This window comes from Gossypium raimondii, chromosome 3, assembly GCF_025698545.1.
Source record: "Gossypium raimondii isolate GPD5lz chromosome 3, ASM2569854v1, whole genome shotgun sequence".
In the NCBI taxonomy this organism is placed as follows: domain Eukaryota; kingdom Viridiplantae; phylum Streptophyta; class Magnoliopsida; order Malvales; family Malvaceae; genus Gossypium; species Gossypium raimondii.
Window position 1 is genome coordinate 53,956,034 of NC_068567.1, and position 20,741 is coordinate 53,976,774.

At 34.7% G+C, this 20,741-nt stretch overlaps 2 protein-coding genes across 4 annotated transcripts; both read left to right on the plus strand.

The window, feature by feature from the left end:
* On the plus strand, nucleotides 1-3,718 carry LOC105794730 (pentatricopeptide repeat-containing protein At1g05670, mitochondrial). Of its 3 annotated transcripts, XM_052628536.1 has the most exons (4): nucleotides 1-154; nucleotides 363-580; nucleotides 741-936; nucleotides 1,309-3,718. In XM_052628536.1, the coding sequence occupies exon 4, from the start codon at nucleotides 1,452-1,454 to the stop codon at nucleotides 3,702-3,704; it is 2,253 nt and encodes a 750-aa protein (XP_052484496.1). In that variant the 5' UTR covers nucleotides 1-154; nucleotides 363-580; nucleotides 741-936; nucleotides 1,309-1,451; the 3' UTR covers nucleotides 3,705-3,718. The 3 variants fall into 3 exon arrangements, with proteins under 3 accessions (XP_052484496.1, XP_012479485.1, XP_012479486.1); XM_012624031.2 differs by having other exon boundaries at nucleotides 363-936; XM_012624032.2 differs by lacking the exon at nucleotides 363-580 and having other exon boundaries at nucleotides 18-154.
* An 8,568-nt stretch (nucleotides 3,719-12,286) lies between these two features.
* Nucleotides 12,287-13,735, plus strand: LOC105795966 (uncharacterized). The gene is made up of 2 exons (XM_052628936.1): nucleotides 12,287-13,207; nucleotides 13,349-13,735. Exons 1-2 carry the CDS (start codon nucleotides 12,287-12,289, stop codon nucleotides 13,733-13,735), a joined length of 1,308 nt encoding a protein of 435 aa, XP_052484896.1.
* Nucleotides 13,736-20,741: the final 7,006 nt, after the last annotated feature.

Below are 20,741 nucleotides of genomic sequence, written 5' to 3' on the forward strand. Positions count from 1 at the left end.
ATTCCAAACTCTAATTAAAACCCTATTCCCTTTTGCGGTAACAGCAGCCTCAAGAACTGCTCCACCTCCTCCTCTGTTTTTCAAGCCGAACTCCCTCCTTTCAACTTCGATTTAGACGAAGAGAAGCAAAGATGTTGGCGGCGCGCCTCTTTTGGTAAGGATTTCTCCTCCTTTTATTTTTGATTGGTGTGCAGAAGAAAAAAAACAAAGAAATCAATGAGCAAGAAGAAAATAGACCCAGAAAATCACCTTCAAAATCCTTGCTTTTCTGTTTTTTCTTTTTTAGTTTCCTTAATTTCAATACAAAACTTGTCTCTTTACACTGATTTTTTTACACTCATTTCCCTCCTCTTTCATTACAGAAAAAATTCCCCCCCGTTTTGCTATTCTCCTTTTCTTTTTATTTGCTGTTGTTTGTGGTTCGTGGAAGATAGACGTGCGCGACGTGGAAAGAGATCGTGCGACGTGCTGCGACATCTGTGGCGCTGTGGAGGCTGCTTGCTGCTGCAGCACTGAGGCGAAGGGGCTAGGGTTCTTTGATGGGTTTATTGGGCTAGATTAGATTTGGTTTTAGGCTAATGTAATTGGGTTACAATTTGGGCTTGTAACATTTGTTTTTGGGCCACGTAAATTAGGCTTTTAAATGGACTGGTCACCTTTATACTGATGATATATTTAAGTTTCGAACTGAATGTTGGATTTCAGCACTTAACTAATATAATTGTTTTCTCCATCATCAGGAAAAGGCCACTGAACAAGATGCTGTTGAAATCTTGATGTATGAGCGTTACGTTTTACATACGGCTTGTTTGAGGTGTTGATCTTTGAGACTTCTATCACCATATGGAATAAAGGCATCATTAGCTAAATAATTCTTTCGTTCCCTATAGCAGTTTTTACTGGGAGAAATATGTTTTGCTGAAAGGAGAAAACAAGGTACTTCAAATTTCACTGTTTGAATAGTATTTGATTTATATATTCTTTTTCATTAATTTCAAATTCATTAGAAATGTTTACTGATTGCACAAGTCAGAGAGGTGAACCAACATTTTTGTTAAAATGATTACCTTCATTGTTTAACTATTGACTTCACCTCCATAATGGCATGTGGTTTATGTACAAAGTTTAGCTCAAATGAGAAGAGAATGATAAATTTGTGGATATCAATTTAATGTGTTGCTTAATGATGATATTAGTGGGCATTTCATATCACTTAGCATTTAGTAATGATTGAGTGTTGCTGAAAATGTGATTTCACTGATTTGCTACCATGCTATCGTCTATTTATTATTATCCTAATATATGCAGCTTTTACCATGATAATTTGCATTCTCCTTATGATGGTGTGATGAGAAAGTTCCTTCATTCTGTTTCTTCTTCATGGAGAGGAATTGCTGTCTTCTTGAACAAAGATTTTTCAAAATTTCTCGTGATGGGTTTTTCCTGCAAAGATGATCAAGTTTGCTGTCTGTTCTCTGAGCCATTGTTTCCAGCTCTTATCTCATTGTTATCCCCAAAGTTTTGCCCCCAAATCTGGTCCACCTTTCTTCAAAAGATATTTGGGCCCAATACTCCACTTGTCGGACTCTGCCAATACCAGGCCTTTTCCCAATTATTCCCCAAAGAAACCTACCGTCAAGGACTCGGAACTTGTGCATCAAATCTCAAATGCAATAAAATTACGCCGTTCTGAGCCCGTCTGTCGTGTTCTGAAGCCTTATGAGTCAAAATTTAGATCTGATCATTTGATTTGGGTTCTGATGAACATTAAGGGTGAATATAGACTTGTTTTGGATTTCTTTGAGTGGGCATGCTTGCGTAGAGACCCAACACTCGAGGCCCGTTGCATTGTTATCCAAATTGCTGTAGCTTCTAAAGATTTAAAAATGGCTCATCAACTTATTCATGACTTTTGGTCAAAACCTGATTTGGATATTGGTCTCTCATTCAGTTACATCCTTGAACGGTTAATTTACACTTACAAGGACTGGGGTTCAGATCCCAAAGTGTTTGATGTTTTTTTTCAAGTTCTCGTTGAAGTCGGGTTGCTTGATGAAGGGAAGAAGCTCTTTGACAAAATGTTGAATTATGGATTGATTATCTCTGTTGATTCTTTAAACATATATCTTAGTAAATTAAGAGACCATTTTGATGGGTTTTGGAGAGCTATAAAGGTTTTCTTTGAACTTCCTGATGTTGGCATTTGTTGGAATACAGCGTCGTACAACATTATCATTCACTCCCTCTGTCAATTAGGGAAAATAAAAGAAGCCCACCGTTTACTCTTGCAGATGGAGTTGAGGGGCTGTATTCCTGATGTTGTAACGTACAGCACCATAATTGATGGATATTGTCATGTGGGGAGGCTGCAAATGGTGTTAAGGCTAATTGACGAAATGCAAAGTAAAGCACTAAGGCCCAACCCTTATACCTATAGCAGCATAATAAATCTACTGTGCGAGACTGGTAAGGTAGTTGAAGCAGAGAAAGCTTTGAGAGAGATGTTGAACCAGGGAATACTCCCTGATAGTGTGGTATACACAACTCTCATAGATGGTTTTTGTAAGCTAGGGAATATTGCTTTTGCGTACAAGTTGTTAAATGAGATGCAGGGTCGAAAAATTATCCCCGATTTATTAACTTATACATCTATAATCTGTGGGTTATGTCGAATTGGAAAGATGACAGAAGCTTGTAATATCTTTCAAGAAATGCTTGGAAGAGGGTTGGAACCCGATGAATTTACATACACAGCACTTATTGATGGTTATTGTAAGGCAGGTGAAATGAAAGAGGCCTTCTCCCTCCATAATCAGATGGTGCAAATGGGGCTTATACCAAATGTCGTGACTTATACTGCACTTGCTGATGGCCTTTGTAAATGCGGGGAGGTAGATACAGCCAATGAGCTTCTTCATGAAATGTGTGTAAGGGGCCTTCAGCCAAATATCTTTACTTACAACTCTCTTGTTAATGGGCTCTGTAAATCAGGAAATATTGCTCAAGCTATTAAACTGATGGATGATATGGAGACCGCGGGGCTTCATCCCAATGTTATTACATATACCACATTAATGGATGCTTACTGTAAGACAGGGGAGATGGATAAGGCTTATGAGCTTCTGAGGAAGATGTTGGATAGAAGGATACAACCCACTCTTGTTACATTCAATGTGCTGATGAATGGTTTTTGCATGTCCGGAATGCTGGAAGATGGTGAGAAGTTACTACAATGGCTGTTGGAAAAGGGTATAAAGCCGAACGCAACCACGTATAATTATCTTATGAAGCAGTACTGCATACGGAAGGATATGTGCGCCACAGCTGCAATGTGGAAAGGCATGTGCGCGCAAGGAGTGATGCCGGATGCCAACTCCTATAACATTTTGATAAAAGGGCATTGTAAAGCAAGGAATATGAAGGAAGCATGGTTCTTACGAAGAGAAATGATTGAGAAGGGGTATGATCTTACAGCTACATCATATAATGATCTGATCAAGGGTTTCATTAAGAGGAAAAAGTTGAAAGAGGCAAAGGAAATTTTTGATGAGATGAGACAAAAAGGGATGGCAGCAGATAAAGAGATATATTGTTATTTTGTTGATATAAACTATGAAGAAGGGAACATGGAAACCACACTTGAACTCTGTGATGAAGTGTTAGAGAACTGTCTTGTAACTAAGCTCAACAATGGAAACAAGTAGATTGATTTTTTTTATTTTTTTTTCTCTCTTTATCTGCTGGGGTGATGATCATGGATGAAATTGGGTAACATAACAATTTTTTGATATATTAGCAGAAACAATTTTAGGTTGAAGGAAAAGATATTCTTATGTTTTTCTTATTTCTTGAATATATTTAAAATATACAACAATATGAGTTTCATAAATTAAAATATTTAAAATTTTATGTTGAAATATTTGTACCAATGCATTGGAGGATTATATCTAAATGTTCAAAATGTTGAAATAAATGTAAAAATGAGATCGCAGGCAGTTACCCAGATCCGGGCTCGGGAAGTGGAGCAACCACGCATTTTCTAAGGTATTTCATTTTGGTAAACTAACCGGTAGGCAACTCAACTTTTAGGGTCACGAAAATGAAATGATGTCCAACAATTTAATTTTTTATGGTGGTTGATTATAGACACAGTTCATTTTGTTCATCCAAAATTTTTTTATTTTTAAATATTAACATTGAAAATAAAAGTGAAAAAACAATAAAAATTAAAATAATGCTTTAAAATTTGTACATTGCTGAAAGTTTTATTTTTTTTTAACATTGAAATTTTATTTTATTCCTTGATAGTATTAGCTAATCTATTACTATAATATTGAAATTAAGTAAATTAATTAATTTAATTTAATTTCCTTTTAAATTTTAAATTTTTATTTTATGTTACTATATTAAAGTCAGTTAAAATAAATCATATTTAATAATTGTCTATAAAACTTAAATTTCTTCGATTATATAATCTTGAATTTTCCATATTAAGCTAAAAGTAAAGAAAACTCATTGCAATTATTTAACCTTATTTTTCATGCCAAACAAAACCTAGAATTTTTCATCACTTCTTTAACCAAACAGAGAACAAACAATTAATTTAATTGATTGCAAGGTTTTTCTTTTCTTTTAGCTTAGCACGGAAGATTGGAGATTATGTTTTTGTAAACAATTATTAAATATGAGTTATTCAAGTTGATTTCATTAAGAATAATCTGAAAATTTAAAATAAAATTTAAAATTTAGGAGATTAAATTAATTAATTTCAGATATTACAAGAATGAATTTAGAAGGATAAAAATTTCAACAATTTATTTAATTGATTTTGATGTGTTGAAATTTAAAATTTTAATATTAAAAACAATTAGATGACCAAAACGAATGTATAAACATGATACGGTATGTAGAATATAATTGCCGTTAGAGGTTTAACGGTTGGATGACTAAAAATGAAAGTGTTTTAAAAGTTGGGTGACAAAATTTTAAGGATTTTATTTTAAATGGCCAAATTGAAAGTGCTCTAAAAATTGGATGATTCCTCAAAATTTAAAGCTTTTATGTATATCCCCTTGTATCCTCAAGAATTCTCAGAAGAAATTCTTGATTAATTAAGGATAGATGGTCGTTTTATGCGTAATGATATTGAAATAATGTTGTAATTATTTTGGGTGTTTTCTACCCCAAAAAAAAAACCATTTCCAGTTTGAATCTGGTCTGTACTGCTCCTGCTTTGGACCGCAAATGTTGGTTTGATTGTGCATTTGAAATATAAAAACTATGAGATTTTAAGCTAAAAATAAAAGTTTTATGTTTAAAATTTTATTTCTTTTAAAAGGATAAAAGAATATAATTTTTTATTTAATTAAAAATTTTAAAGATAAATAAAATATTTTAATTTTTGTGAGAGACTAAAGGCAATCTTTGGAGGCCCCTATTTCTTTTTAAGCCCCACATTTAACCACACATCTTAGCCCTTCCATGGTTTAAAATTTCAGTTATTGTTCTACTTACAGAAAGCTCGAAATAAAAATTAGGGTAAATTACACCAACAATCATTCAATTTTGGGGTAGTTGAGAAAATAGTCACTTTGGTTTCATTTCAGTCACTCAACTTTAAAAAAGTGACAAAACAAAAAGTGACAAAACAGTCTTTTTTGTCGTTTTTCGTCACAGACATCACGAAAAGTGACATGGCAGATGACGGCGTGTTTAGTGTAAAAAACCCACCAATTTAAGAGCCCTATCAACACCAATTTAGGGTTTAAGAAGAGAAAAAGAAGAAGAAAAGGAGGAGAAGAAGGAGGAGGAGGAGGAGAAAAAATGGAGATGCCTCCAGTGATTCCAAAATCAACTACTAAGCTTATGGTCTCTCATTGTTGCCATTAAAACTGCAGACAAATTATGTCATCTGCACAAATACACACAGCCTCTGAAATCCAATCCACCATTTTTTTCAAAGAAAAAAAACATATGTTTGATGAAATTTTCTTACCTGCTCTGCAACTCTTCATACATTATCTTCCCCAACAAAAACTTTACATCTGCAAAGACATGGGGTTTCAATGACGAAAGTGGGTTCTTTAATTTTTGAGTTTTCATTTTGGGTTCATTTTTTTTCCTTTTATATTTGGTTCTTTGATTCTTCCAGCCTGATTTATATAATCACTAGCAGCTTTTGGCAGGTCAAAGTTGTATATGCAAATAATTTCTCGAAAATTAATCCCCTTGGCTACAATATTCTTTGCTTTTTTTTTTCAAATAACGACAATTTCCCCTTTTCTGTAAATTTCCATTCACAAAAAAATGGTGATGAAGAAAAAATAGAGTCTCCGGGATAGTATTGTGTGTTTTTCATTTTGTTTCAAATTTTCTCCATGTTGGAATTTGGGAATGGTCATTGGACTGTGAAATTTTTTGACAGAGTTCGGAAAATTATGAACTCTGATTGTCGGAGTTCGGAATGGTCACCGGAATATAAAATTTCTTGATACATTTTCTTCTTCTTCTTCTTTGTTATTAAGGGGTTTTTTAGGGTTTTTTTTTCAATTTCTTCTTAAATTGGGTGGGTTTCCACTGTGAACATCCAACATGGCAAGTTAACTGACCATATCAGCAGTCCCGTTAAGACACTAACGAGAACTATTAATCAGTGATTGTTTTGTCACTTTTTTATAACGTTAGTGACTGTTTTGTTATTTTTCAAAAGTTGAGTGACTGAAATGAAACCTAGGGGACTATTTTGTTAGCTACCCCAAAGTTGAGTGACTGTTGGTGTAATTTACACTAAAAATTATATGGATTTTATCCACTTTAATGGCTTCATCAATTCTTTTAATTTAAATTATACAATTGAAGCAATTGATTTTCTAATAAATAGGTTCAACCATCCATGAAAAACCTATTTATTTAATCATTCCTACAATGAAAGAAATAAATTACAAAAAAATAAAAATAAAGTTTAAATCCATACAAATTAAAATTTAACCCATCTCAAATAGCCTCACTTTTACTCTTTTAAAGTTGTGCCATCGTCATATGTGCTTTTGTTATAGGATTAGAATTTAGTTTGATAAATCTTGCGACTTTAAGTGATATCTTTACTTTAAATTTGCCTAAGTTAGCCTAGCTCTCGAAAGATGAAAATTTTCGTGGAAATTCTCTAAGGCGTCGAAAGATATAACAAAAGCAACTCAAAACGAAAAAGCAACGAGAAAATTGAAAAGCCACAAGAAAACAATACACACAAGATGTTTGGATAAATGCTCTCAATCTTTAACTTAAGAAAGAATACAATGGGATGAATACAAATGAAAGGGGAGACCTCTATTTATAGTTGAGCTCCCCCAAATCCAACAGTACAGATTGAGTTACATCGACAGGCAAGATTAGAGCCGATCTACAATTGAGAGTCCTAAGAGATTTAAACTCTCTACAATCTTATCCTTTAGGATTTACAATATTTACCCTGGTAACTCTAGTTTTACTGGATTGTTTCATTGGCCTACCAAGGCTTCAAGTAGATGAGCTTCTCTATGGGTTCCACGAATTGGGCCAGTTTAAGCGGGTCAAATGAGCCCCATTTAATAAGTTGACCTCAATGGGGCGTTTTATGCGCAATTGTAACGAGCTTTAATCTGCGACCCATGACATTCTCCCCTACCCATTATTGCAATGCCTTCATCACGTCCTTGGAATGCCACTAGTTTGACTTGACTTGGAACTGACTCAATGTCTCGGTTGATTCCCAAGTAGTCTCTCTGTTGGGTAGTCCTATAACACCCCTCGCCCAGCCCGATTGCTGAACCCAAGTTACATAGTGCTATGAAAAAACAGAGACATTCACATGCAAAACCATCAAAGAAATCTATTTTAAAGTCATCTGAATTCTATTATGATGATACATATATAGTAGAGGTATAAACATATGTGAGACTAATCAAGGTTTAAACAATATTATTAGTTTCAGGTATTTTATAATTCTATACGAAAATTTTTAACCAAAACGCGCCAAGGAGGTCCGTCAAAAAATTGACCACCTGAGCTTATCCGTTAAATTACTATCCACCGCCCGTTCTTAGGGGTGTGCAAAATTCAGGTAAAACCAAAAAAATTCGGTTAACTGACCGAATTCGATTAATCGGTCGGTTAACCGAACTTTTCGATCGGGGGTCGGTTAATTATTTTTTGATTTTTTGATTAACGGTTAATTCGGTTCAAAACTGGTCGGTTAACCGAATTTTTTCGGTTTAACAGAAAAAATTAATAAATAAAATTATAATATATAAATAGGCCCACTATTCACCTAAACCTAATCTAAACCCAAGTATTCAACCCAACCCAATTACCCAACCCAACCCAATCATAAAAATTACAAATAATTTAAAAAATAAAAATAAAATTCTAAAACTAAAACAAAAACTGAAGTTTAAAAGTCTAAAAATAATTTAATTATGTAGTGATTCAATTCGGTTAATTCGGTTAATTCGAGTAATTCGAGTAATTCGGTTAATTTTTAACCAAAAATAAGAAACATATAATTGTCGGTTAATTCGGTTAACCGAACGAATTAACCAAAAAAATTTCGATTCGGTTTCTTTTTTTGAAAAAATTTCGATTCGGTTAACGGATAAAGATTTTGAAAGGTTGGTTAATTCGGTTAATGTTATTTTGGGTCGGTTAACCGAATGAACACCCCTACGCATTCTTATTACATTATTATCTGCCTAAATAGTCTGCTTTTATAAGTCCACCAATTATCTAAAATAAGTTAACATATTTAACACATGCAATTATTTTCAGTTCAAGCGTACTATTTGTCTACGCCAACATTGAACAAGCATCATGAAAGAGTATATACATATATAAATATAATGTTCAATACATCAACACTCGTTTCACATTCAATTCCACTTAGTAGACCTTATATACATGCCATTTGACTCGGCGTAGAGTTAAAATAATTCTACCGAAACAGGAGCTATATAGTGTTAGTTGTGGATTAATCCGTTCATCGAGTTCCACCAATTTCTCTACAAGAAAGGGAAAATTAAACAAGATAAGCAATAAATATGCTTAGTAAGTTCACAGGTTTAAAACATTAAACTCACCTCACAAAACATTCATACATATATATATTGCTTAACTAAATTCTTTATCCTGCCAACACATACCACATGTACAAGGTGAGTACATCTCATTCAAACATATAATGTATCCCAAACATTTCATTACTCATTCATACCTTACTTCAATTCATATAAGTCATATAGTATGTAACACCCCAAACCCGATCTAGAAGTTATGACCAAATCTGGAGAAATTACATCGATTCGTTTAGAAAATTATTTTCAGTAAGTACTTAGCAATTACAACTCTGGCAACCAATCATTAAGACCATTTGCTCGTTTACAGACACACTTAAGAAATTAATTATTTTATAGCAGAAAATCTTCTCGGAGTTTTTAATTTTGAAAACCAAAATCCATTTTGCTGACTTACGTGATTTTGTGGATTCACATTTAAAATCAGAAGCTACCGACGAATTAAAAAAACCCGAACCAGTTTTGATAACACTCTAGAATAACGTATTTTTATGTATTAATTATGTATTTATTCTGAGTATGATCTTGCTAATTTGAGCTATTTATGATCTTTTATCTCATAGGGACTAAATTTGAGGCAAAAGTGAAATTAAGGGCCAAAAGCGTGAATTTAGAGATAAAATGGGCCAATGTGCGACACAAGGAAAAGTTGGTGCCAAAAGTGCAAGCATGGAGGACACAAGGGTTGAAATGCAAAAAGAAGATATTTTATTTTATTAAACTTTATTTTAATTATATTAGGATAATTAATATTGAGATAATTATTAAGGATTATTTTTAGGATTTTATTTTATCTTTATTTATCTTCAATTAAATGTATTTATCTTTTAGGAATTTAAGTAGAATTAGAATATCTCCCCTAGCACTATAAATAGGGGGTGAAGTGACTCAAAAGGGGATCCCCATCTTTTCTTCTTCTGTAAACACTCTGTCCCTAAAAATCTAGGCTTTTGTTCTTTTCATATATCTTTTCAATAAAATATTTATTTTTATTTTATTTATTTTCTTTTCTACCACAACCACGAGCCACTAAACCCATCTAGCCGAAGGTTGTCAAAAATCCCCAAAAAGGTTCTTGAGGCTTAGAATCCGTACTTAGCCTTCTCATTGAGTATTCATCGTTTCTCCGCACTACAGGGCTGACGCTTCCGTCCAAGTCCCTTAAGAAGTAAGTTTTTCAACATATGCAAAGGTGGCCGCTTTGTATGTTTTGGGAAGGTTGCACAGTCGGTTCGCTAGCTTACTGCGTCAGAGGTTGGCGAGCCCAAGAGACAAAATGGCGTGGGATTCGCCATTGAGAAGCGTTGATCTAGCATAAGACGATCCCACAGAAGCGATTGTTAGCTAGAGTCAGGTTCCACCAAATCGTAGTCTAAATCATTGGAGCTGGTGGTCGTAGGCGTCCTCTTCCACTATAACTGGCTTACTCGGTTTGGGAAGGATCATCTAAAAGCCGAGGATTGAACCCAAGGCGGAACAAGACAACTGGAGGCTGGAATCTCCCATAAGAATTTTCTTTCTCTTAACTTTATTTTTAATTTCTCGAATTTTCAATTCAATATTCTTAATTCTGTTTTTATTTTATTTTTTGTTTCTAGATCCAACAATTTAATTCTGCTATTGTTTTTATTTTTTTCAGGAACGCAGGTTGTCTTGGGCAAGACTCTGCCATGGATATCACGGAACAAGATATTTTGCAAGTCCAGTCCCTGAGGATTTGACCCTACTTCCCTTTTACTATTCTTTTCATTATTTATTAGGGATAGGATATTTTTGGTGCTTTCAACGACCGCATCAAATTTTGGCGCCGTTGCCGGGGACTGGCAACGTACTAATCTTGTTTTTTGTTTCTTATGACCAGATCTGCTCCAGGTACTCTTGCGTTCGATTCAGAAATTGAGAAGACTGCTAGAGCCAATCGCAAAGAGACAAAGTTACGAAAAAACCAGTCAGCGGTGGTTGGAACTCAAAGTAATCCACCGCCAGAAATTGAAGTCGACGACGAAGCTGAGTCTAGGGTTAACGAAAATCCTACTCAAACATTTGAAAGTGAAAAAGTAGAAGTCGACTCACTAGAAGAAGTGCTTAACGCTAGGGTTAACGAAAACCCAAATTTAGCACACGAACCAATGGCTCAAACAATTCGGCAACTGGCCGAAGCTCCAACAGAACAACTGCCATTATGCATCGCGTATCCTACTATGGATACTGATTTTGAATTGAAGTCAGGTTTAATCCAGTTATTGCCAACTTTTCGTGGGTTACAAAATGAAAATCCCCACAAGCACCTGAAAGAATTTCATATGGTTTGTCTTAGCATGAAACCTCGGGGGCGAAGATCGATTAAATTGCGTGCTTTCCTTTCTCCCTAGCGATTCCGCTAAGGAATGGTTATTTTATTTACCCCTAGATCTATTACAACTTGGGTGATCTATCTCGTTTGTTTCGAACGTGTTTTTCCAGCGTCTCGGCGGTGAGCTAAGAAGAGAGATCGTTGAATAAGGCAAAAAGAAGCTGAGTCCCTTTACGATTATTGGGAGCGATTTAAGAAGTTGTGTGCAAGCTGCCCACAACATGGTATAACAGAGCAATCTCTCCTCCAATACTTTTACGAAGGTTTGAAGCCCATGGAGATGAATATGGTAGACGCTGCTAGTGGAGGAGCATTGGTCAACATGACTCCCCAACAAGCGAGAGACTTGATCTCCACGATGGCTGCAAATTCTCAGCAGTTCCGAGCCAATACTGAACCCCCTAGAAGGGTTCACCAGCTAAGTAATTCAACCTTAGAGGATAAAGTTGATAGACTTACTAATATGATGAATTCTCTTATTGCAGAAAAAGCGAAGACAGCTCGATTATGTGGAATATGTGCTACACTTGATCATACAACTGATGCATGTCCCAGTTTGTATGATGATGCCACGACCCATTTGGATGCTGTTGGAAATTTCCCTGGGCCACCACAAAGGCAGTACGACCCCTACGCTAATACCTACAACCCATGATGGAGGGACCACCCTAACTTAAGTTATGGGGCAAATCCACGAAATAACCAGCCATACCAAAATCGATTTTCACAACAGCCGCAAGGTTCAGGTAATTTTCTAGAAACCATGGTCAATAAGTTAGCAGCTAATGTTCTTGATTTTCAGCAGTAAAATCTTAATTTCCAAAAAGAGATGAAGGATTTCCAACAGAAAACCGAGGCATCCATCAGAGAGTTGACCACATCGATCGAGAAATTAACCTCTCAAGGGAAGCTGCCGTCACAAACAGAGCCAAACCCTAGACAAAATGCAAATGCAGTGACGTTACGAAGTGGAAAGGTACTGGAATCGATTCCTGACAGGAATCTTACCCAAAAAATTGCCCAGGAAAAACCCGAAAAAGACGAACAGGTCCTACCAAAGCCTCCATTACCTAAAATTCAACCTCCATTTCCAGAACGATTCATCCAATGTCGAAGAGGTAAAGAGGACAAGGAAATTCTTGAAACATTTAGAAATGTCGAGATCAACATTCCACTGTTGGATGCCATCAAGCAAATACCACGGTATGCTAAATTTCTTAAAGAGCTTTGCACTAACAAGCGAAAATTGACAGGTAATGAAAGGGTGAATGTTGGTGAGAATGTATCCGCAGTATTACAGCGGAAAATGCCGGCAAAATGCAAGGATAGGGGCATGTTTGCAATACCATGCAAAATAGGCCATCTGGGAATTAAAAAGGCTATGTGTGATCTAGGGGATTCTATAAATGTAATGCCATATTCTGTTTATGAATCACTTAACGCAGGTTTTTTGACAAAAACAAGTGTTATCATTCAATTGGCGGATAGGTCTGTTGTGCATCCAGAAGGAGTCCTTGAGGATGTTCTGGTAAAAGTTAACGAGCTTATTTTCCCTGCAGATTTTTATGTGATCAAAATGGAGGAGGATAGCACTCCTGGATCTTCAGATCTCCTGCTGGGTCGACCGTTCCTTAGTACAGCAAATACTAAAATTGATGTTCGAAGTGGAACTCTCACGATGGAGTTTGATGGGGAGATCGTAAAGTTTAATGTCTACAACGCCATTAGCCATCCAAGCGAAATATTGAGCGTAAATCGTATCGACATAATTGACTCTTTGGTGGAAGAGAATTTTGAGCCAATTTATGGAGATAATTATGAACTTAATGAAATTAAATTTGTTAATGAGTTATTATCTCCAAATATTAAATTGTTACCTTCTGTTATACAGGCACCAGAGTTGGAGTTAGAACCTGCAGGAAAGGCAAGGAAATTAGACATCCAAGAGTTAGAAGAAATTCGCAATGATGCCTACGAGAATGCTTACATTTATAAAGACAAAACAGAGTTATTTCACGATAAGAGAATAGCTCAGAAGCGTTTTTTGGTAGGACAAAAAGTTTTACTTTATAACTCCGTGTTAAAGTTGTTCCCAGGTAAGCTTCGATCACGATGGCAAGGACCTTTCATTGTTACTAAAGTGTTCACACATGGAGCGGTTGAAATAGAGAGTGAAGAATCTAGAAAGCAGTTCGTAGTCAATGGCCAGCGGTTGAAGCCATTTTATGAGAATTTTCAAGCCCACACGGTTGAGGAAATCCATTTGGAACCACCATAGAACCAATAACGGCGTCGAGCTAACGACGTTAAACAAGCGCTTGTTGGGAGGCAACCCACTTATTATTATTATTATTATTTTTACTTTATTTATTACTTTATTTTATTTTATTTTACTTATTTAGATATTAATAAATTTTTCTTCTTTTGCTTAGATAATACAGAGCGAAAATTTAGAATGTATTGAGGCCCGACTTGAAACCTTTGGCCAACAACTGACTGAGCTCATTGCCATCATATGCGATCGACAGTAACAACACAGGGAGTTTTTCTAAACTTTTCTACCTATTTATTTCTTTTCGTCCACATTGAGGACAATGTGCTTTCAGTAGGGGGAGGTACTCTTCGTTATTACTATCATTTTCTGCTGTGATTTTGGTTATTATTGCTGGTGTTGCTGCTTGAGGCTTTATTTTATCCATTTTTTTTAGAATCTCCTGCCTCTTTTCATGCCCAAGATTTTTACCAAGAATTGCCTACTGTTTGACCTACAAGCATGATTCTTGTTTTCTGAGAAAATTACGAATTTTTCATAATTGATGCCATCTCCACTGTTTTATTTTTATTAGTGTAAAAATAATTGTGTTTCATAAAGTTAACTCTATCTTGCTTTTCGTAAAATTGATCAAGTTTAAATACAAAGTAGACACTTAATATGTTTGCATGCTAAAATATGTTGATGACTATTAAGGTAATTACTGAAACTTATTTTTGACACTTGATTATTTTTCTCTAAAGTCCTCATAAAAAAAGTTATTATTAAAATGTCGTTTAATGTTTCCGTGGTTATGAGTGCAGCTTAAAAACGTGACTGACTGAGTAACCGGGGTAGGGTGCTTGGGTTGTCATCCTATTTCGCGTCAAAAGGTTGTGTGACGTGTTAGGTAAAACTCCGCTAACCGGAATTAATTTTTAAGAACATGTTGGGCTGAGTAACCGGGGTGGGGTGCTTGGCTGTCATCTCTCTTCGCGTCAAAAGGTTCAGTATATTCCTAAAACATAAAAAAAAACAAAAACAAAAAAAAGAAAAAAATAATTTGGGGACTAAAGGAGGAAACAAATAGGGTGTCTTGGTAGGTTTGGTAAATTACCTAATTTTCATTAAATAGTTCAAGTTGATTCTAATTTTTGTGTGTATTAATTGAAAAACTTTTTCTGTTTTACTTAAAGCAAGCTTAGGGTTCTCTTTATTTTTCATATGCATTTTTGACTGATTTTTATAAAACTTTGGAGTTGTATTTCTTTTATGGCAGAATCTAACTTTCACAGTAGATATGAACCATACTTGAGGGCAAGCATGGGCTAAGTAGGGGGGATTTGATAACACTCTAGAATAACGTATTTTTATGTATTAATTATGTATTTATTCTGAGTATGATCCTGCTAATTTGAGCTATTTATGATCTTTTATCTCATAGGGACTAAATTTGAGCCAAAAGTGAAATTAAGGGCCAAAAGCGTGAATTTAGAGATAAAATGGGCCAATGTGCGACACAAGGAAAAGTTGGTGCCAAAAGTGCAAGCATGGAGGACACAAGGGTTGAAATGCAAAAAGAAGATATTTTATTTTATTAAACTCTATTTTAATTATATTAGGATAATTAATATTGAGATAATTATTAATGATTATTTTTAGGATTTTATTTTATCTTTATTTATCTTCAATTAAATGTATTTATCTTTTAGGAATTTAAGTAGAATTAGAATATCTCCCTTAGCACTATAAATAGGGGGTGAAGTGACTCAAAAGGGGATCTCCATCTTTTCTTCTTCTGTAAACACTCTGTCCCTAAAAATCTAGGCTTTTGTTCTTTTCATATATCTTTTCAATAAAATATTTATTTTTATTTTATTTATTTTCTTTTCTACCACAACCACGAGCCACTAAACCCATCTAGCCGAAGGTTGTCAAAAATCCCCAAAAAGGTTCTTGAGGCTTAGAATCCGTACTTAGCCTTCTCGCTGAGTATTCATCGTTTCTCCACTTTCTGTATCGACGCTCCGTCAAGTCCCTTAAGAAGTAAGTTTTTCAACATATGCAAAGGTGGCCGCTTTGTATGTTTTGGGAAGGTTGCACAGTCGGTTCGCTAGCTTACTGCGTTAGAGGTTGGCGAGCCCAAGAGACAAAATGGCGTGGGATTCGCCATTGAGAAGCGTTGATCTAGCATAAGACGATCCCACAGAAGCGATTGTTAGCTAGAGTCAGGTTCCACCAAATCGTAGTCTAAATCATTGGAGCTGGTGGTCGTAGGCGTCCTCTTCCACTATAACTGGCTTATTCGGTTTGGGAAGGATCATCTAAAAGCCGAGGATTGAACCCAAGGCGGAACGAGACAACTGGAGGCTGGAATCTCCCATAAGAATTTTCTTTCTCTTAACTTTATTTTTAATTTCTCGAATTTTCAATTCAATATTCTTAATTCTGTTTTTATTTTATTTTTTGTTTCTAGATCCAACAATTTAATTCTGCTATTGTTTTTATTTTTTTCAGGAACGCAGGTTGTCTTGGGCAAGACTCTGCCATGGATATCACGGAACAAGATATTTTGCAAGTCCAGTCCCTGAGGATTTGACCCTACTTCCCTTTTACTATTCTTTTCATTATTTATTAGGGATAGGATATTTTTGGTGCTTTCAACGACCGCATCAAGTTTGAAATAAATTACAGCTTGCAGACCCAAAAATTCAAAACAAACAATAACCAAAATCAAGATATTTACATTAAGGGCAAAAAATAATCCGAGCTCCCACACGTCGTCCGGTCCTAAGTTAGAAGGTTACTTGAACAAACAGAGATAAAACAAAATGGGCGAGTTATTAAGCTCAGTGTATAATTAAACTCAAACAGAGATAAACCAAACACAATACATAAATCAAAGTAACGCAGAGGATTTCATAACAATCATGTAAACAGAACGAATAATGTTTGATTATGCTAATGTTGTGTTTTTCAGAAAATCAGAATGTAGATTTTTCAGAAATATCCTATCCATCTCCGTTACATACCAAAATAGAGTTCCCCAAAACTCTTCCAACCAAAATACACCAATGGATGTTTGTAGATAGTGACACCAAATTTGCAGTTAAAACTATTAGATCAGATATATATGGTCAAGCCACTATAATTGCAGACAACCTGTCAGGCAGAATTGTTGATAAACCACCAGATAATGCATATAATTAAACTATCAGTAACTTCCTCCCTTCACATCATCCGAAACCCTACGAAAAGTGTCATGACATATATATTTAGAATCAAAGTGATGAACATGTAGGACATGATGTAGTACAATGATAGAACAGAAGGCATGGTAATCCATGTTACGCAAAACAGATTTTCAAATATCAATTAATCATATTAGATTTTCCATGAAATCACACGCATGGTTATATATCAGAATCAGTATAAAACAAATCAACATTTCGAATATCACATGTTCTAATTCAACAAAATACGTAGAGATGTACCATCAAAATTAACAAAAGACAGATCATACCTGGACAAAACACATACCTTAACCACATCTCGAATAAAAGCACATCATACACTAACAAATCATACTTACTTAACTTATATCATATCAGACATACGTATAGATAACGGATTATACACTAACAAATCACCATATATCAAATTTTATAGCATATTTTATACCATACGGACCCCATGAATGGCTTACGTTCGAATGGAACAATGTTTATGGCTTTAGAAAAAAAACTTAATTTTTAGGCCCACACGCCCATGTGGATTCACATGGCCTACAAAGTTCACCCGTGTGGTCCACATAGCCTGGTACAGGGCCGTGTGGCTGATATCAATGCCTCACACGGTCGTGTGACCCAAGTCAGAGAGTTACACAGTCTAGCACATGACTGAGCACATGCTCATGTGACTCAAGATCCAAAATATATTTCACATGCCAGGATACACGTCCGTGTCTCTGGCCTGTGTGTCTCTAATTCCAAAACAGTGAGTTACACGACCTACCACACAGCCTGACACACAGTCGTGTAGCCCACACAGCCGCGTGACGTCGATAGTCATTTGTTTTTGCCTCTGTCGTTTGCGAGATTTCAGGTTTTCATTACACACCTGTTACAGATTCGATGTAAAAGCAACCAAGATGAATTCTCGGCCCTAAAACAATAATCAATCTCAATGAAACAATTTATTCAAAATCAAAACGCAAAACTAACATCCAAACCCAAAGTTATGTGGAAGAACTTTCGACACAAAAATCAGAATCAAACTTCTGGCAGACGAATCGACCAATACTAAATTCTTAAATCGTTGGGGGAGCGTTAAATGTCACTCTATCTTCTCTTGAATTAACCAAACCCATTAATCCAACACTCAAATTAGAATGAACTCTTGTAATGCAAACTAAAAAACCCAACAGAACAAGTTCACCATACTAGCAAAACAAACATTTATTGGCACTACGAATTAAACCAAGAAGGAGAAACCAAACCCCATAAAAAATCAATTTCATGCAGTATAACAAAACAAAAGTAATTAAAGAAGAAAAGGCAAAACAAAGAGGAAGGAAAATAGATAGGAATGCTAGAAAACAAAAATGAAAAGTGGACATGGAAGAGAGGGAATTTTGAGTGAAACTTAGCTACTTTAAAACAATAGGAAAACTAACTCACAATGCAGCATAAACAAAAAGAACATTTTCCTATTGCTTTCGCAGAGATTCAAACATAAGACCAGAGGATATACAAGAGCTTAACCACTGAACCACTAAGCTCAACATTGTCATCAATTGAGTGAAATTACTATATAAACCGGATGCTTAAGAATAGAAAGGTAGCAAAATTCAAAAGAAAGGGTTCGAACCTGGAACCACGCACACACAAACATAACAATTAGTCACTGAACCAAATCAATTACTTTTAAAAGTTTTCAAAATATTAACTCAAAATTAAAAGGTAACCAATCTTGATTTTGCCAACTCAATTTATTTTGTCCCAGTTTTTAAGATGTTACATAGTCAAAATTTCTATTTCAAAAACATTTAGCCCAATGACTCAACATGAACAGAAAGGAATACGTGGGTATCCATCCGATAATACGTTAGTTTGCTCATAAGAGCTTTCCAACAGATAATACGTTAGTTACACATAGTGCAAAGCCTGTAGGCTAAATATTCTCCCCTAATAGCACGCTAGATTGCTCATAAGAGCTTTCCAATCGATAACACTCTAGAATCTCTGAAAAGATTAAATTGGAAATTCGTAACAAATGCAAGACTCCAGAAAAATTTAGTGAAATTTCTTCAACTTCTTCACACCTCCCTTCTTCTCGTATAGTGTAGAAATACCCTTATTGGCGTGCCATTGTATCATTTGTTCATTCTAGCAACACATACATAACTGGACTTTCATCTTACCATTTAACATATTTTCTTGCTTTATCATACCAGTTTACTAACCATTTTTTATACATTCCCATTCAGATATTTCATAATTAAATATTACAACACCATCTGAACTTACATGGTCTAATAGCAGAAATTGAACATCAAATGATCTATCTGTGATCTTTCATTTTCCTCTATTATCTACTAGTTGATTTTGTTTTTATCTATATGTTAATACATTCAATTCAACAATGACAACACTTCAAACTTTAATAGTTTTGAAATTAGACATAAATGTTAGCTTAATTGAGATACAAGGATCTCAAAACATGAAACAAATAAAGAACGTACTTTGAAAACACTTACATGCAAATATACGCATAAAATATTAAACTAACAAACGACCACAATGTGAGTGTACTAATAAACAAATCGTTGCAAATACAACAACAATGATACATCATTTTAACGCAAATATTAACAATGAATGAAAATAAAAGATAAATAAATAAATAATATCAATGAATAACAACAATAAAACAATAAAAAATAACAAAGCCATACTAAATTTAAAAGGAAAAAGGAATTAATAAATAAATATACAAATGAATATTTAAAAAGAAAAATAATTTATGAAATATTAAAAGGACAAATAAAAAGGATGAAATTAAGATTGTAATAAAAATAATAAGAAGAAGAATGAGAGTAATAATAATGGTAGTAACAATAAAAATACACTAAGAAATAAAAAACTATTATTTAATGGGTGAAATTAGAGTTATAATAAAAATAATAATAATAAACAAATAAATAAATAGTCTAAAGTTTTGAAATTTAAAAAATAAATAAATAGGAGATAAAATAAAATAAATGCATTTAGAGTATATTGGTAAGTAAATAAAAAAGGATATAATGGAAATAATAATGTACAAATTGATTTAAAGATATAGCTATAATAATAAGTACATAAATAAATAAGGTAAAATAATAATAGCAATAATAATTTTAAACTAATTAATTTAATAATAAAATAGTCAAAATGACAAAATAGGATTAAATTGGGTTTTAAAACAAAGTTTTAGGGCAAAATTGGAGATAAACACAAAAGGGGGGACTAGATTAAATGCGCGGATGAGATGGAGGGACTGAATGGGAGATAATTCCCACCCTCCAAAATGCACAGTTCCATCAGAGACTAAAATCGAAGTAGGGATAAATTGTAGGGCAAAATTTAAAAATAAAAAACTTGATTATAAATAATAAAAAGGCGGAAGGCCATATGCGCAAATAGACTCTTCCACAAAAACACGCGGATCCTGAGGTTGGAGTGGGTCGGGTCGCGGGTTTATGGCCAAAACAGCGCCGTTTTAGTGCCTGGGAGGCCTGCCCAAAACGACGTCATTTTGGAGGCCTATAAAAGTCAAGTTTTAAACAAAAAAATCATTTAGCCCTTAGTTTCAGAAAAAAAAAACTGAGAGCTCTCCCCTCCCCCTTCAAATATTTCCAAAATCTGGCTAGCTCCAGCGTCGGACCACCGCGGTGGCCGTCGGTCGCTAGCGACAGCGCCGCCTTCCACAGTGGTCGGAAAATAAGAAACATTTTTTTTGTGTTTTTTCGACTCCCAGACCTAAAAAAACATCG

What these genes read in the sequence shown, in the direction of transcription:
- LOC105794730 (XM_012624031.2), top strand. Translation starts at nt 1,452, where the DNA reads ATGATCAAGTTTGCTGTCTGTTCTCTGAGCCATTGTTTCCAGCTCTTA.
- LOC105795966 (XM_052628936.1), top strand. Translation starts at nt 12,287, where the DNA reads ATGAAGGATTTCCAACAGAAAACCGAGGCATCCATCAGAGAGTTGACC. An exon ending in ATCCAAGCGAAATATTGAGC is followed by an intron (nt 13,208 to 13,348) that starts GTAAATCGTATC and finishes TCTGTTATACAG; the next exon opens with GCACCAGAGTTGGAGTTAGA.